Source organism: Oryzias melastigma, linkage group LG14, assembly GCF_002922805.2.
Source record: "Oryzias melastigma strain HK-1 linkage group LG14, ASM292280v2, whole genome shotgun sequence".
In the NCBI taxonomy this organism is placed as follows: Eukaryota; Metazoa; Chordata; class Actinopteri; order Beloniformes; family Adrianichthyidae; genus Oryzias; species Oryzias melastigma.
The window spans coordinates 29,325,605-29,340,087 of record NC_050525.1 but is presented as its reverse complement, the minus strand read 5'-3'; the positions used below and the strand labels follow the sequence as shown (position 1 = coordinate 29,340,087).

Below are 14,483 nucleotides of genomic sequence, written 5' to 3'. Positions count from 1 at the left end.
ACGTGCACGTGTGTCCCAGCAGAGCACTGTGAGGTCTGGACAGAACCTTCTGTTATTTTGCTGAAATCTGTGATCCAAAGTTGAATCTGGATCAAACGGCGGTCTGGATCCAGTTTGGGATCTGTTACAGACTTTGGAGCAAAAACATCATGTAGTTTGGAGGCGACGGTTTACATTCTCCACCCAAAAAGCCAAACATATGCAGAGTAAACAAGCCGGAGCAGAAGTAAACAACATCAACGGATCTCCTGAGGAGTTCCTGCAGCTTCTCTGTCCAAAGGACTGAACTATTAATGAAGCTCAGCAGCTGCTGGACGGAGAGGCTGAAGCTCCATGAATAGATGAACAACAATATCATCAAGATATACTTCACAATTCTTTACTCCAGACAGAACTTTGTCCATCAGACGTTGGAAGGTTGCTGGTGCATTTTTAAGAAGGAAAGGGATGACGATGTACTGCAAAAAATGATCAGGTGTAACGAAAACAGATATTCAGATGCATGAGGAGTCAACGGAACTTACCAATATCCTTTGAGCAGATCTAACTTGGAAACAAAACCCAACTAACTCAACCCAGGGAGCTGACCTGCAAAAGAAACAGTCAAAGAAAGACAAACCCTAACCTGGACTAACAGAAACGGGAGAAAACATTTACTGAAGAAATGGCGGTTCACCCCTACAGCTTCACCTAACCAAACTAACATGAACCCAAAGAACAGAGTGGGACTAAACACAACCACAAACAAACTGCAAAGTGCGCACAAAGTAAAACAGGTGGAGAAGATCAGCGAGCTGCAGTGGAGACTGTTTGCAGCTCAGCTCCCTTCTCGTGGTCTGAAGGTCCACATGGTGCTTTTGAAGGCTCCCTCCTTCAGTTGGACCAATGGGAGCCACACCTCCAGCACCACACCTGAAACAAATAAAGACAGACACACAAACAAAGCTCCACCAAACATACAGGAGTCCCACTCTGACAAAAATACACAGAACAGAAGAAAAACCAAAGCCAAATACGGCTGTGCCGTAACAGAGAGAACAGGGGGAAGGAGGTGATTGTGTCTCTGTGATCTGACAGCAGACGGGAAACAGAGACGCTCTCCTCTAACTCCAACCTTCTGATGAGGAGACAGGGGGCTGACCCGGGTGGTCCTGTCTCTGTTCTTATCACACTTCCTGCCATCGGCTGCAGATTTCCCTCCGCGACACGCCGTCCGTTAGCAACAGCAGAAATCAGACGAGCAGAGACCTGAAGCTTCAGGGAGAAACTTTTCATTTCCTCCCAGTTTCTGATACTGAAGGAAACTTTAATGACTGTTTAGGGATAAATGAATGATTGGTAATTGTGTATGTACACATATTTGTGCATATATGCTAGTGTTCATAAGTATTAGCGCGTGTACATGTGCATATAGTATATTATATACATATATATATATTACATATAGAGTATTTACGCACATATGGATTCTCTTGTTTATACACTTTTTTTGTTTTTTCCATCGTTGTCCCAAAGTGAGTTGGATGCTCCAGTAAACTGAAGCTTTTTCATCTTCTTCCCTCCTGTTTGTGAACACTATATTCTGTTGTTTTTGGTTGAGGTTTTGTCGTCTGTTTCTAATGTTTTAATCAGAGGTCTGGAGCCACATGCAGCTCTTTTAGTCCTCCATTCAGGCTCTTTGACTTTAAAGAGAACTTCAAACTTAACTAATTCATTTATGTTTAGTTTTCTGACATGTCAGATTGACCTAACTGAGTAAATGATGGTAGAAGGTTTAATCGACTGCCAGAGTGGTTTATAATCATCATCTTACTGCATGTATATGTATAGATTTTAAAATAATCAGGATTTTACACTCCAGTAAAGAACAGCACTTTCTAGAGAAGCAGTGAGACGTCACGGTTGTTCTGTTCTGGTTCTGCGCTCATGTCTTGTTTCTAGAAGCACAAAGCAGCCGGCCTGCGCGGGAAAAGGTTACATGTGAGATGTTAACGTGACATTTCGCTCTGCGTGGAGTTTTTGTGTTTTTCCTCCGAACAGCCTTTCATGTCAGACGGCTAATGTGTGGTGAGGATGTTCAGCACGAGTCCTGCGAGTTAGGAGACGGTTTCTCTGTCGGTGCGTACATGACGGCTCACTAACAGATGAAACCCAGAAACACGAAGACAGATGCATGCTGGGAGGTGATCTGATCCAGTTATAGGAGATATTTAGGACTTGATTTCCTCTTTGTGGTTTGAAGAAAAGGTAAACCTATAGAAAATGATGAATACCAACAGTCTGCTGTGGTTTAGAGCAGTCCCAACCTTTTTCAGATTAGACAATGTTTTCACAGACCGCTCCGAACAGGAGAGAATTTGGCATTTTTAACCTTCCTGTTCCTGAAGATCTATTCATCTTCCTGACCGCTTTGTCCCTTTCGGGGTCGCGGGGTGCCGGAGCCTATCCCGGCTACTGATGGGCGAAGGCGGGGTACACCCTGGACAGGTCTCCAGTCTGTCGCAGGGCCTCAATCACACACATCCACTCTCACATTCACACCTAGGGGCAATTTAGAGTCACCAATGAACCTATGAAGCATGTTTTTGGACGGTGGGAGGAAGCCGGAGTCCCCGGTGAAAACCCACGCATGCACGGGGAGAACATGCAAACTCCACACAGAAAGGTCCCAGCCGGGAGTCGAACCGGGGCCTTCTCGCTGTGAGGCAAGAGCGCTAACCACTGCGCCACCATGCATATATTTTCAAAATAAAATGCAACTACAAGAAGTTTCAAAAAGTTTTTTTTTACATATGTTGAAGATTAAATTAAACAAAGTTGTTGATTTGTAGAAGTTGTTTCTGATTTGGATAAACTCCATTAAGGAAATGTTACATGATATTTTTTTTTTCCATTTTAACATCAATTAGACTCTGATCTGATCTCCATAATTCCGTATCAGTTTTGTCTGTAATCAGCAGCTTTATTGTTCTGTGAAGTCAGAGGTTCTTCTTTGGTTTTCTCACTGGATCTTTTCTTCCTGAAGAAACTTTCTAAATATGTTTTATTCTTTGATTTTTTGTTAGCTTTTTAGCTAGTAGCCATGCAGCTAGCCGCTCTAAGTCACATGACCAAAACGGATGCTGTGAACAGAATCCAAAAAGAAACTTCCTTCAGGATCAGAAAATAAACTGAACGGAAATCATCTAAGTTAGTGCATTTATTTCTTTTCTTTTTCTGCTGTCTGTAGCCCGGTATCAAGGTACCGGTCCGCTGGTTTAGAGGAAACAAACCGATGCAGTCGTTCACTCATTCATCAGTGAAACTGTTTCCTGATTTCTCCTCTGGACATGAATTACCTTTCGTTAAATTAACCTGGAAACCGTTCAAACAGTTGATAAAGTTTTATTTTTCTGAACTCAAACTGCAGCCTTTAAAAGAACGACTGATGTCATTTAGAAAAAGACGTCTCATTTTTGTGCCTCTGTGATTCATGTCCTTTAAGGGACGGATGTTTTCAGAGCCTCCATGTTTTCTCTGAACCCACTATAGAAGCAGAAATGAGATTTCTCTAAACTGCTGCTGACTTCCATCTTTTGTGGCGACGGCGGCGGCGTGCTCCACACGGTCCTGCAGGAGGCCTGTCTGAGTGGGATTACAGGATTATGTAAGAGGCCTTCAGCCCTGCTGTGGCTCTCATTTCACCGTTCTGTGTGGGAACTCTGGGGAGCGACCTGCAGCCGGGACTCAGCTCTGCAGAGAGAAGGCGCCGCTCGGCGAGGGCGCCATCCCCCCGCAGCAGAGAGGACGGCATGCATGTGGAGCTCTGTGGTGCTGGGACACATGGATGCTCCACTGGAGTTCTGGGTTAATGTGCTGTCCAGCTTCATTCCTGCTTCTTGCAGCGCAGTGATTAAGACAGCTTTGCTGGGAGTTCAATTCCCCGAGCTGTTTGTTCTCCGTCAAGTCCTCTGCTCTGCTGCTTGTGTGGGACGACGACGATGATGATGATGATGATGATGATGCTGGAGGACTGTGAGGAGCAGGAGAAGTCACTCCCAAACATCTGAACCCCCTCCTGCCCCTGTTTGCTCCTCTGAGGAGGTTAAAGGTAAAGCGGCGCTGAATGCGTCCTCTATGCTGCAGGAAATGTAAATGAAGAGGCGGAGCAGCTGCACAGCATCTCCACTGTCTCCATGCAGAGACTCATGAGAAGTCTGCAGACGCTTTGGCTTTGAGCTGGCGTCAAACGATCATGATCCTTCATCCGTTTAGACTTTCATCGCGGAGGTGAACTTGGAGACAAAACGGACGATTCCAAACCCAGAGTTCTTATGAAATGTGAAGCATTGTAATCACATCAGAGTTCCTCAGATCTGACTCATTACAAACCAGCTGGGAGATCTGAGGTCCCAGTCTTGGACGTGTAAACATTCACCAGCAGCTTTGTGTGTTTCTTCAGACTCACAACGTTCTTCAACACAATCCTAAGGAAGGGATATCCCACAGAGTCGCCTTTAAACGAGACATTTTAATACCACAGCGCATGTGGGACAATGAACGCTTCACATTTTAAACATCTGGAAGGAAAAACAAGTCACTGACTCCTCCCTGTGACGTTGCCATAGCAACCGTCGATGGAGCTGTCAGCACACATTTGATACTCTAAAAAACATGACTTTTGAACAAAGTTGAATTTTCTTAATGATTTTAAATTTCTTTTAAGTAGAACGCCTGACATGTTTTAATGTTTCTTTAGTTTATGCTCACAATAAACTCAGTGGAGAGATTCTATCCAGCAGCACATCAGCGTCTCTGGGCCGTGAGCAAACATCCATGCAGGCTTTTATGATTATAGCGAAACCACAACTTTATTATTTTCATTTGTCACAGCAGACGGGGCCGAGAAACGTTTTGTCAGATCAGCTGATGGTTCTTCAGCTGCATTCCGAAAAAAATGTTAGTGAAGAGAGTCTGCCCAAAGTCAGACGGATTCTACTGATTCTGTTGATCCTGATTCTACTGATTCTATTGATCTGATTCTGTTGATCCTGATTCTACTGATTCTACTGATCTGATTCTGTTGATCCTGATTCTACTGATTCTGTTGATCCTGATGATTCTACTGATCTGATTCTGTTGATCCTGATTCTGATGATTCTACTGATTCTGTTGATCCTGATTCTACTGATTCTGTTGATCCTGATGATTCTACTGATCTGATTCTGTTGATCCTGATTCTACTGATTCTGTTGATCTGATTCTGATGATTCTACTGATTCTGTTGATCCTGATTCTACTGATTCTATTGATCTGATTCTGTTGATCCTGATTCTACTGATTCTGTTGATCCTGATTCTACTGATCTGATTCTGTTGATCCTGATTCTGATGATTCTACTGATCTGATTCTGTTGATCCTGATTCTACTGATGCTGATGATTCTACTGATCTGATTCTGTTGATCCTGATTCTGATGATTCTACTGATCTGATTCTGTTGATCCTGATTCTACTGATTCTGATGATCCTAATTCTACTGATTCTACTGATCTGATTCTGTTGATCCTGATTCTACTGATTCTGATGATCCTGATTCTACTGATTCTACTGATCTGATTCTGTTGATCCTGATTCTACTGATTCTGATGATTCTATTGATGCTAATAAAGACGCTGCTGCGCCTGATAAGTCCCTGTGATTGGTCCTCATGCTGACAGGACCTCAGATTGTTCCACATCACTGGAAGAATCCGTCAGAATCGTTATTTTAAACGTTATCAACGATCATCTCTGATTTTCTTTATATCATGGAAGCTGAAAGGACTTCTTCTCCCTCAGCTTCTATGAGCACATTGACGAAGAGCTTCTTCCTTCTTCCTGACCGAGTCTCCGTGTCTCAGACCACGGCGCTGGTTTCCTCGCCACAGAGCAGCTGCTGATGTCAGCCTGCAGGTACACAGTCCTGCAGCCGAATCAATCGGAGAACGGCTGAGAAATGAAAGGCTGTGATGGAGGAGGCGTGGTGTGACCAATCACATTCTCATTTACACGGGCGAGCGCCGCCAGCCGTGGTCACCTGGTTCACAGGCAGCAGCAGGTGGCGGCGCAGAGCGTGGAGAGTCTGGTACAGTCAGAGGGACGAACGTTATTACAGAAACTACAATACAGATTCACAGAAATGAGCAGAAACCATCTCTGGATCATCAGACGAGGAACGTCACGCTTTAACCAGAGTTCTGGTGGGAATTTGACACCAAACTCTGGCTTTAGTGGATTCATTAAATGGATTTAATTTAAATAAACTTCTGACTGAAAGTTTAAGCCGAGCTATTCTCTAACCTGAGGACACAAAAGAAAGGTGAACGGGGGTTTAGAGGACTTGGAGATGTAACAGACGGTAATAACATCATAAAACATCCAGGTCTAAATAACAAACTAGAATGGGCGGGGCCTGTCCACACACACACCTGTTGGCTAAAATAGTCTCCACATTTAAACTAATCAAATGTACACAAAACAACTGCAGCTCACACACTTCTGCGTACAAACCCACAGATGAAACCCTTCCATTCTGTTACTGCAAAGGTGAGCTGACACCTGTGCTCCAACCACGTGACAGCAGGCTTCCCTCTGCCGATGTCCGTCTGTCATTGTCCAAATCTACAATTCCAAAATCTGTCAGTGAGCAGTGATTGGTACAAGTTGCTCTGCGTTTCTATGGCAACCAATCTCACCAATCAGGAGTGGGCATGTTGGAAGGAAAGCCACGCCCCTTCAGTATAAAGCGAGCTGCACAAAATTTGTCAAACATTTTGAACATTGAATGGATGGGCCTGCAGGCTCCACCTACTTTTATTGAGCCATCTGATTGGTCAGTTTATAACTTGGAGTAAAGAAAAATCTTTTTAAAAACGAGGATTTTCAAGGTGATCAGAGCGAGAATGTTTATTTCCCTATTGAAGTCTATGGGATTTTGGGGGCACTTCCTGTTTGGAACACCAGGAGGGAGGAGTCCAGTTTCTTTATACAGTCACTTGTTTTAGGCTCCATCATGTTGAACTGTCATCCATCTCCATGTTTACCTTCAGGGATGGAAGGTCTCTCTGAACGTTCTTCTCTGTGAATGCGAGGCAGACATGGAGAACAGCTGCTGGAGGCTCCGCCCCCTCTAAAGACGCGTGCCCCTCCGTGCTGTCACAGCTGTTTGTTGGGGTGCCACGCGATCCGCTAACAGCCTGATTAATAAGCTTCCGCGTCGTCAGACGTGTCTTCTGTAGGAACAATATTCCTCTAATTGCATCCTCCCGTGGAGCTCATTAATTTGGCTTTGTGCTGGGATCCTGTAGGATCTGGAGTCACTGGAAGTCATTTGTGAAGCAGAGAGAATTTCATAAATGGCTGCTTGTGCATTTTAATGTGGGGTGGAGAAGAATAGCTTATGGTGATGAGGCTGAATGTCATTTTCCCCTCAGCGCTGGAGGAGCTCCTGGAAGTCGGCCAGCAGGAGGAATTTTGATGGTTTGGAGCTTTCCTGCACAGATGTCTGTGTTTGCTGAAAACACAACAAACAAAGCTGCTTCCACCTGTACAGCCAGCAGAGGCCGAGGCTCTGATGAGGTTTGATCACTTTCATCACGTCTGAGCGTCTCTGTTCTGCTTCTCAGGGGCTCCACCAGAAGGTCGCTCAGGTGGGATCGGACGGCGTGAGGCGGCTCGACTGGCACGACTACAAAGCCATGAGGAGGGACGCTGCTCGTGTCGGTGGGTCCACACTCTGTGGCAGATGTTTCCTTTAGAACGGGGGTCCCAAACTGGTTCTTGTGAGGACCACATAACCGTTCTCTTCTGTGATGGGGCCGGGGTCGGTCTGTAGGCTAACAGAAAAAGTGTAACAATCACAGCATAAACGCAAACATTTACATCTTTCCAGAAGCCACTAAAAGCCAAATTTGCAATGATTCATTTCTGTGACCTTCATAGAAAAAAATGATACCACAACATTTTAAAAACTCGATATATAACATTACCTGTGAGGATGCTAGTGTGAATGCTGTGAGCTGACTGTGGCTGCTGAAGATGCTGGAGCTGATAACTAAAAACACTGAAGCTAGTAGCTGAAAACGCTGTAGCTGATAGCTAGCTAAAATATTAGCGAAATGCCTAATTAACCCCCCCCCACCCCCACCCAAAAAACAGGTAAAATGTCTAAATTAGCCAAAACAGCTAGCATGGCTAAAATTTTAGCTAAATTTCAAAATAGCCTAGAAATCTTTAGTAAATGCCAAAACAGTGGATAAAGTGAGCTGAATATTTTAATAGCTGAAAAGTTATAGACGTCCAAAAAAACGTGTGAAAGAAAGATAACAATAACAAAGAGATAAAGAGGAAGTGAATAAATATTCTCTCCAGTCGTAGTTCAGACTGCAGAAGGTGGAATAAAAAGTCCTGTTCTCTGTGGGTCTCGGTTGGTGGTTCTGATAGTGTGTGGGGGGCCGGGCCAAATGTGGAGGCGGGCCTGATCCGGCCCGCGGGCCGTAGTTTGGGACCCCCCCGCTTTAGAACAGAACTGCACCAGCAGCCCTTCCGTGGGCCTCCTGGTGGATCAATACTGCGTGTCGTGTCACAATTAAACACTCTTAATCGCATCGATTGTGCCGCGGGGGCCGAGATGAAAACATATTTTCTTCCCTTTTTGAAAGGTTGAACTCATTCTTTCATAGACCGTAAAGGAAAAGGAGGGTGAGAAACGGCTGCAGGTTTTGACGGTGTTTATGGCTGGATCAATACTTTGATTTGTTTAAGCATTTCAGACACAAAAGCCACAGTCGCTATTTTAGGCGCCTGCAGCTCCTGCAGTAAATGTGCTATTTATTCTGTCTGCAGGAAGTCGGAAATGTCTCCCAGCTGGTGACTCTGAGCTCGGGCGGAAAAAGTTTCAGAAAGAAGTAAACTCCAATTATAGCTGAGCTCACATTTGCCACTAATAATGATCAGATTGTAAAGCCAAAGTTCCTTTAAATCCTGACGCTTAAGGCTGCTTTGAAAAGTTTGACACGTTTTGAGGTGGAATGAGGAGCCAAACGTGTGGGAGTGAGATCGCTTAAAGTTTGTTCGGAGAAGTTCCTGCTTTTATCTGACTTGGAGAATGAGACTTCAGGTTACAGCGGCAAAAACCTGTGAGGAGATAAACTTTGCTGGAGGAGTCTGGAAGTTTCCGCATCAGTTTTCTTCTTGGTTTTCTGCCTGGAACCTTCAGAAAGGTTTGTTGTGATGTTCTGATGGAAACAGCGTAGTTGGTTATTACCCTTCAGGGTCTGAGCTGGCGGCTCTGCTTCACACGGTAGAGTCACTCGGATCAAAATGATGGACAACATAGTTAAAGAAAATCAGAATTTATGTGTATTTCTTTTTCAAATTGTTCTCATAATGTAAAGATCGTATTTGTGATGTAAGAAATGCAATGGGCGGGGCCACGAGCTCCCTGCTCCGCCCCTTTCTGATGCATCCACCTGCAGACAAACAGATCCATGAACGTCTTTGTTTTCCTGGTCGGAGCTGGAATCTGGATCCGATCTGGATAGAAACGATATTACTCACCGTTTTGTTGCTACGCTAATGTTAGCTTTAGGCTGTAAGCTAGCAGGAGAGCATAAACGATGGAAAATGAAGACAGATTTACTCCCTGCCCACAATTCAGAGGTGAATTTCTAATGAGCTCCTGCCGCTCTGCAGAAACTATGTCCTAGAAAATGACAGGATTTTTTATTTTAGCTAAAAACGTCTTAATTATTAATAAAAGAACATTTTGAAAACAGATCAGAAGATGATCGGAGTGGGAACCACTGACACCTTTAAACTTCTCTTTCCCCTAAAGTGAACCTTTCATGGTGATGTTTTCAATCTCTTCCTCTTTCTCTCTCTGGTTGGAGGTTCAATTCCCAATCTTAGCTGGTACGGTGTCTTTGGGCAGGACACTGAGTGCTGAAGATACTTTGATTAAACAGGTAAATAAATCAATAAAAACGTTTTCTAACCTTTTATGAATGATGATAAAAAATGTCCTCTCTTTCAGAATTCTCACAAATATGATGCAGTTCAAGTTTTGTGTGTTTAGGAGATCAAAGACAGAATATCTCATGGAGACCAAACATAAACACTAGAATAATGTTAATGATGAATGAGCCCAAAGACCGGTTTACAGTCGCCTCACATGAAAATGCTGTTTTTGGAGGTTTTAACATGTATGTGTTTCATTGTTCTTATGAAAGAGAACACGCGTGTTTCTCCTTTGAAATGTGGTCAATCAAACAGGCTCCGTTTGAATCATGAGCCTTTATGATGTCACAAAGACACAAGCCCCGCCCACCGTGCACAAGCTGCTTGATTCTGGGAGGAGAAGATGACATTGACACACTTCTGTGCTAGAGAGGTTTGCATGTCAATGAAAGGTAATAGAGATTGGATTGGATTAGATTGGATTAGATTAGATTAGATTAGATTGGATTGGATTAGATTAGATTTCATTCATAGACTGAATTTCTTGGTCACAGCGATTTAAATAAACAATCGCTCATTTGCTGTCAGCACTTTGACATCTACATGCAGCCAAGATTCACATTATTGCACGTATTTTAAATGCATCCAAGGCTGGATTTTGTTTTTGGCCACAAGAATTTAGAGAAATCCCGTTTGAGCATCAGAAGTTACAGAAACAAATCCATTCTGATGCATCTGCATGTTCACGATTCGATCTGGAAAGATCTTCACTTCCTCGGCTGTAATACGGCTCAAAGTTGGCTCCAATATTAGTTGACATGTTTATTTAGTAGTGGTGAAGATTAATGCTAGCGAGACACAGCTAGCATAAATCAGAAAGGCGGGATCAGCTCAGCACCGGAGGCCACGCCCCCTCAGAGGAGATTTTGGAAGCAGCGGCTTCAGATCAACATGAAAAATGACTTTAAGACATTTATGTTGAGGGATTTTGGTTTAAAACTTCATAAACACTAATGATAAAAGCTGCCACACTTTAAAGGAGGAGCTGCTGCTCTGATGGACCTCCAGAACCCGCCGCCTGCTGATGTGTTCTGGTCTGGTTCAGTTTCACACAAATCCTTCATAACTGACGGCATCACACTCAGGATAAATCTGTGTAATTACACAGAAAAGACCGTTTTGATGCATTCTAAATTTACATTTCAGCATTTAGCAGAATCTTTGTTTCCACTTAGAGAATGGAGACTAACTGCAAACTGAAACCAAACTCTGAGACGTTTCTGCAGATTTTAACTGAGATTTGACTGAAAATTTTCTGAAATAACCAAATTCTATTTTTCTTTGCTAATTTGCATTTTCCCCATAAATGTGTGCGTTCAACGAGCTGCGAGTCATTGCAGACGATGAAGTACATAAATTAAAATAACTATACATTTTCTGATTCAAAGAGCTACAGTTTATTAAAAAAAAGGGTAAAATGAGGTTCAGACTCCTGGTTGACTCCTGGTATTTTGATCTCTGGAAGTTTGAGGCATTTTCTGGCGGTTCTGAGTTTTATGGAGCTTAAATTGTCTAATTTTCTGTAGTTTACATTGTGTTCACACTGCGCTCTCGAGGGTGGACCAGCCTGCAGATGACATGCAGTTACAATGGCTTCTCTTTAGGGGGCAGTGTTGTCTCCATCAACTCTGACCTGTAAAGTTCAGACGCACTAAGAACATCAGCTCAGTAGAAGTGTTGTGTTTGTCGCTCAGCCGTTTGTGCGTCTGCTGGTCGGTTGTCATGACGATTGTGTTTGACAGGAAACGGAGAGCAGGGGAAGCCCTTCCCTCTGACGGAGACGGACCGGGTCGATCAGGCCTACAGGGAGAACGGCTTCAACATTTACGTCAGCAACCGGATCTCTCTGAACCGCTCGCTGCCCGACATCCGCCACGAAAAGTGAGTCGTGACGATGCTGTTGAGTTGTCTTCAGAAGAAGAATCCTTTTAAAACACAGAACGATGCTCCTGCAGACGGTTTGTGGACTGGCTCTTTGAAAGCTCAGCAGACATTTTCTGTTTTCTCTGGAAGAACCGACCGTTCCTTCAGCCGCATGCAGACAGCAGCAACTCTTAGTTCTTTGTGTTCAGACGCATCAAAAATGAACGTTCTCCTTGATCTGCTGCTTCTATCTAAACCGTCTCAGTATCTCTGAGCGAGCAGCTGCAGATAACTGTGTGCTGATGCACTCTGCAGATCTAAAGGGAGAACTGCTGTTTCTAAAGGTCTGGGCTGAAGGCCTTTTCACACTGATATATATTCCTGGATCGGCCGGTTTGCTGCTGTACACAGCGGCGGTCGTGCAGGCGCCATCGCCATGCATCGAGTCACGCCGACAGAGCGCTGATGTTCCAGAGGAGGACAGGCAGACATCAACCACAGAAACCAGGATGGCTCCTTCATTCCTGAAGAAGTTTTCATAAAACGAGACTCAAACCTGGTGGTATATTTAAATATTTATTATCTCTAAAGATTAAACGGTGGAAGAACTCTCTCTTCTAGGGTTACAGGTAACACATTGCTGTTAAATCAACACCTCCTAAACATCTGTGACTCTTCAGTTTGTCTGTGCTAGAATCTCTAAAACTGAGCTGGTAAACGTTTGTTATTCAAGCCCAGAAGGAGGAAGACTGACGAAGTTTAGTGGCTGATTCACTTGACAAAGTCATTTATTAAAAACACCTCAAAGTGTTGCACAAATAAAACACATGCAAGGAAAATTAGATGAACAACAACTAGTAATTACCATCATAAAGAACAGTTAAATACTACAACTTTTATTATTTTTTCATGACATATATGGCAAATTCATCTGATTTGTATTCAGGAACTAGAAAAACTGCATTACCTGTGATAATGCTGGTGTGAATGCACGTGGTCGCTGAAGATGCACTTCCCTTCATAAAGTTCTGAGCGTGCTGAACGTTTGGATGCAAACTTGCATAATTTGCAAAAATTGCAGAAATTTGCGGAAATTGCAGAAATTAAAAAAAAATTCCTTTTCATTATAATTATAAAAACCGTCAAAGGTACGAGCACCAAAAGTCCGAGCAGCAATGTCCTGAACGTCCTGATACCAAGATTGTAGAAACTGCTGAATTGTGATTGAGTTTTTATGAATCAACAAATGTACAGAAGGATAAATAAATAATAATAATAAAGAGAAACAGAATCACTATTGTGTGAATGCTTACAAAACATTCACACTATTACATTCCAATAGATGATTTCATCGTCCTTTGAGAATTATAAGCTCCTCCCCTCCGCTGGCATCTTTGGCTGATACAACCGTTTTTTAAACTTGACAGCATGTATCAAACGTGTCTGTGTGTTTGCAGCTGCAGGCAGAAGCTGTACGCCGAGAAGCTTCCCAACACCAGCATCATCATCCCCTTCCACAACGAGGGCTGGTCCTCCCTGCTCAGGACCGTCCACAGCATCATCAACCGCTCGCCGCCGCCGCTGGTCGCCGAGATCATCCTGGTGGACGACTTCAGTGACAAAGGTAGCTTCACTTCTGCTGTTCACTTCAACGGAAACAGATCTGAACGCGCTGGTGGTTATCGGAAGAAAGGAGAGCTGAAGCTCTGACCTCAAATGATCGATTCAGGGATTTGATTGATTCATTCATGTGATTGATTCATTCATGTGATTGATTCATACATTTGATTGATTCATACATTTGATTGATTCATTAATTTGATTGATTCATACATTTGATTGATTCATACATTTGATTCATACATTTGATTGATTCATACATTTGATTGATTCATACATTTGATTGATTCATGCATTTGATCGATTCATGGATTTGATTGATTCATACATTTGATTGATTCATACATTTGATCGATTCATGGATTTGATTGATTCAGGGATTTGATTGATTCAGGGATTTGATTGATTCAGGGATTTGATTGATTAATGAATTTGATTGATTCATACATTTGATTGATTCATACATTTGATCGATTCATGGATTTGATTGATTCATGTATTTGATTGATTCAGGGATTTGATTGATTAATGAATTTGATTGATTAATGAATTTGATTGATTCATACATTTCATCGATTCATGGATTTGATTGATTCATGTATTTGATTGATTCATGGATTTGATTGATTCATACATTTGATTGATTCATACATTTGATTGATTCATACATTTGATTCATACATGTGATTGATTCATGTATTTGATCGATTCAGGGATTTGATTGATTCATTCATGTGATTGATTCATACATTTGATTCATACATTTGATTTACTCATACATTTGATTGATTCATACATTTGATTCATACATGTGGTTGATTCATGTATTTGATTGATTCATTAATTTGATTGATTCATACATTTGATTGATTCAGTGATTTGATTGATTCATACATTTGATTGATTCATTAATTTGATTGATTCATACATTTGATTGATTCATACATTTGATTCATACATTTGAT

General features: G+C 42.6%; 1 protein-coding gene across 3 annotated transcripts in view; it reads left to right on the top strand.

The window, feature by feature from the left end:
- LOC112140163 (polypeptide N-acetylgalactosaminyltransferase 10) overlaps nt 1-14,483 on the top strand; it is a 62,033-nt gene that overhangs the window by 8,066 nt on the left and 39,484 nt on the right. For 2 of the 3 annotated variants that reach the window (XM_036215366.1, XM_024263054.2), the window contains exons 2-4: nt 7,644-7,740; nt 11,778-11,916; nt 13,356-13,522. In XM_036215366.1, coding sequence (XP_036071259.1) covers nt 7,644-7,740; nt 11,778-11,916; nt 13,356-13,522 — 403 coding nt within the window. The remainder of the gene's footprint in view (nt 1-7,643; nt 7,741-11,777; nt 11,917-13,355; nt 13,523-14,483) is intronic. The other variant, XM_036215367.1, reaches the window with a different exon arrangement.